Below are 3,903 nucleotides of genomic sequence, written 5' to 3'. Positions count from 1 at the left end.
CTGCAGTTACCGCACAAAAAGGCCTAATTATGTAACAAACTAAAAGCAGCCTAACTAAGCAATTATTTCTCTTAAGCACCCTGTCCTTCAGATCTTACTAAAGAAAGCGATCATAATTTCTCTCATTTCATGGGCCCAGTAACAATTACGTGGATGATCATAATGCTGCAACAGGAATTTACCAAAATCCATTCTTGACATGAAAAGCCACTGGTTCTGACAAGCCTTTATATGGAAGGGCAGCAAATATTTTCTCTTCCTAAAAGTCTAGCTGGCTTATTTCTCCACTATAACTTTTGCCTTGGAAAATTACGCTCCAAGAATATTCTTTTACAATTGGGAATGCAATTCCAACCAACAACAGCAACAAAAAAAATCTAAAATGTCATGAAAGTGGCTGGAGTTATTAACAAAAGGAAATAATCCCACAATCTCCTGCCCACTTCCTACCAGTAATTAGTTACTTGTTGAATATAATTTACGCTGCAAGTAATTTCTGCTATCAATCTGAGAGCCGTTCTGGTTAATCCAATACGAACTTTATCAAATGTGCACATGCACAGGATTTTACAAGGGTAAACTTACTTATCCATTTATTGCACCAAAAATACATTTTAAGTGGAAAGTCTTCCTGGTAAAAGTGAACTGCATGAGCTTTGAACTTTAAAAAAAAAAGAGAGCAGTTAAAAAAAAAAAAATGCTGTTGCAGTCGGATGAGCTTTTTTTCCTATCGATCTTTAGATATGAAACCAAAGCAGAAAGTTTTAACAAACCAGAATTCAAATCAGATGCAAGAAATTTTCACGGGGCCACTCTATTCATTCGCTCAAAAGACTGCCCAGCAGCACCTTACTGCAAGTGTCTTAAGGACTAGCGATGCTAAATTTGCCTGCACCCTGCGCAAACTGTAGATGAATTAGCAAACCTGAATTCACAGTATGAAAGGGGCAGAAAGGAGCGCTTGGAATTTCGAGGTTTTGTTTTGCAATTTCAAGGCATATAATGCAAACTCATCCTCACCACAGCTCACCCACCCTGTCTTGCTCGAGTGTGAAGCTGCTGCCAGGGCTGGGGACCCCGGAAAGGCGGAGGGTAGCTCTATGCTAATATTATTACAGCGTTCTGAATCCTGAAACACCATTACAAAACACACCCTCTAGGCAACTTACTCAAAACTTATCGTCTACCCGTGTAAACCAGCCATAACCTAAAACCATTACTAGAGAAGGGTGGGGAGAGGCTCCTACAGATTTTATAGTAAAGCACACTGCTTTTCCTAGGAAACCAGTCGGTATTTTTTAAAAATAATAAACTTCTGTATTTACTTATTTAACTTACGGTAGCCACGCAAACTAAACAAAAGCTTCACTTCCATACCATCGTTTCAGGCAAAATCCAACTTACTTCAAGTACATCCTTTAGCAACAGGCAGGAAAGCTGCTCAGTTAACATTCCTTTCTCACACTCCCACTGTCTTTCATTTGAAAATGATGTGCAAAATCAGATCAAAACGCTAAAACCAAAAGAAAACGGCTACTTTTAAAAAGGATACTTGGCGGTGTTTTGATCTGTTCCGTCTACTAAAACCAAAAAAAGACAGCGAACGTCAAGAGATGCAATCATACAAAGTGAAGATGTGAAAAATCCCTCTCTGCTTTCCCAGCAAGATAATTTCCATTTCAGCTTTCCCTTTCTCTGCTCACTTTAACAAGTTGCAAATTCTTTCGTAGGAGGCCGATGAAAGACAAATAAAAACCTAACGTTTTCCTCAAGTCCTGCTCCAAACTTCAAGAGAAAGTAGAAATAATATCGGAAGAAAAATAAATACTTTTACCGAGATGAGAAAGGGGATTATGCTGAGCAAACGGCAAAACTCGAGTGCACTCAACGCGCACAAAACTCAGCTAAAAACCAGAAGTCGCCTCCCAGGAACCAAATTACTTTTAAGAAATGTTTCGGCAGAGCTACGCGAAGCGGTCGCTTATGTACGTGCTGGTTTAAGAGGAGGGCGTCCCAGGGATTTTGGAAGCCGGGGGAGCGCTCGCAGAGGCAGGACAACATCCCGCAAACTTTCCGACGTGGTTCACCGCGCGGGGCCCGGGACCCCCTCCCCGCGCTTCGCCCCCGCGCAGCCGAGGGGCGCGGGCAGCGCTCACGGCACCGCCGCGCCCGGGGCCGCCACCGCGCCGGGCCAGAGCCCGGCGGGCCCAGGGCAGCGGGCACCGCCGCAGCGCGGAGCGGCCGCGGGAGCGGAGGGCCCCGCGCCAACGCGTCCTCGGGAAGCGGCCGGGGAAGGGCCGAGGCGCTTCCGACCGGCGGGGCCGGGCGGCGAAGGGGGCACCGCCGCGCCCCGGCCCTCCCTTACCTGCCCGCCTGAAGCGCTTCTGCCCCGCGGCGCCCTCCGCGCCCGCCGCCGGCCGGTCCCCCCGCAGCTCCCCGGCGCTCGCCCTCCTCATGGCCGCTGGGGGTCCGGCCGGCGGCGGGCGCAGGGGGGACTGGGGACGCTGCCCCCGGGGCGGGCGCCCCCGCCGGCCCCCGCCTTCCCGGCCGCGGCTCTCGCCGACCACTTGTCGCCCCGCGTCCTGGTACAGGTACGGGCAGGGGCACGTCCCCTCCGCCGCCCGCCGGGCTGCGCCGAACTCCTCCGAAATCCCCCTTCTCCGGGAGGAGGAGAGAAAAGGGGGGAGGAAGGGAAACAAAAAAAAAGAAAGAAAAAAATAAGATATTTCACACGCTCCCTCTCCAAATCCTGGCGGATACAAAGCCAGCGTTTATTCCTCGCTCACCCACTTGGAGAGGAGGGGGAGACGGCGAAAAAAATAAAAATAAAAAACAACCTTAGGGAGAGAAAGCAAGCCCCCGCACTGCCCGGAGCTTCCGCGCTGCCGGCCGCGGAGCCCCTCTCCGGCGCGGCGGCTGCGCGGAGCCCGGCGCGGCAGCGGCAGCTCCCGGGACGGGGCGATCCCCCCCGCGGCCCGGCCCGGCCCGGCAGCGGCAACTTTTCCGCCTCCAGGAAGCTTTCGGTGCAGCCGGAGGCCGGGGCTGCTCGGCGGCGGGGCAGCGTCCCCCGCTCGGCGGGACTGCGGGAGCGCTAGGGTCCGCGGGGGTGTTGCGGATGGGGGGTGGGGGGGGCAAGAAAGTGGGTGCCCGGGGGGGTTTTCCGCCCCTTTCGGGGGGCCGGCGCGGGCAGCGTGTGTGGCCGGACGGGGCATCCGTCCCGCGGGCTCCGGGATCAGCGGCCCCGCGGCAGCCCCACTTTGTTCCCCCGCTCCGCGGGACGCGGAGAGAGGCGCGGGGGGCGCGGATCCATCTCCCGCGGGCTCAGGATGCCAGACCGCCCCGCGGGGGGAGGGCGGAGGGAAAACATCAAAAAACGGAAAGAGTTTGGAGTTTCGTTAAGAAACAGGCGAAACAAAACGCTGAGTTAAAAAAAATAAAATAAAAGCCAAGAACTTGGAGCAAAACCCCAGAAGGAGCCCCCCCGCACGTAACTCCGGGAGATCCTGCTGTCCCGCTCCGCTGCCCGGCGCGGTCCCGTCTCCCCGCAAGGTAAGTTGATCTATTTTGTGTGTGTTTGTGCTAAAATGTGTGCGAGGGAGAGGAGAAGAACTCACCATTTCGCTGGGATAACAAGGCCAGATCGGGGTCGGATTGGAAATGCTGAGGCTTCGCCTGCTTCCTCCGCGACATGCTGGCTCAAACATCAGCTGGGGCAGAATAAAAAATTACTAAAAAAAAATCTTCTCAAAATTACGGAAATCGAGCCTCCCCCCCCCAGCCTCCCCAATCCTCCGCGCACCGCGCATGTGTCCTGCTATAATTATGATTATCAATAATGCATTGCGATTAATCATAGAGGGGCTCTTTGAAAGGCGATTGGCACATGGCCAGCTCTATTCAAAC

At 53.1% G+C, this 3,903-nt stretch overlaps 1 protein-coding gene across 2 annotated transcripts in view; it reads right to left on the bottom strand.

The window, feature by feature from the left end:
* SALL1 (spalt like transcription factor 1) overlaps positions 1-3,690 on the bottom strand; it is a gene marked incomplete at both ends in the record, with an annotated part of 13,574 nt that extends 9,884 nt beyond the window's left edge. Inside the window, one exon of one of the 2 annotated variants that reach the window (XM_082319956.1) lies at positions 3,615-3,690. In XM_082319956.1, coding sequence (XP_082176082.1) covers positions 3,615-3,690 — 76 coding nt within the window. Of the gene's footprint in view, positions 1-2,365; positions 2,457-3,614 lie in introns of those variants that run through there. The other variant, XM_082319955.1, reaches the window with a different exon arrangement.
* Positions 3,691-3,903: the final 213 nt, after the last annotated feature.

Source organism: Platalea leucorodia, assembly GCF_965183815.1.
Source record: "Platalea leucorodia genome assembly, chromosome: 8".
Classification (NCBI taxonomy): Eukaryota; Metazoa; Chordata; class Aves; order Pelecaniformes; family Threskiornithidae; genus Platalea; species Platalea leucorodia.
This window is presented reverse-complemented; position numbering and strand designations above follow the sequence as displayed.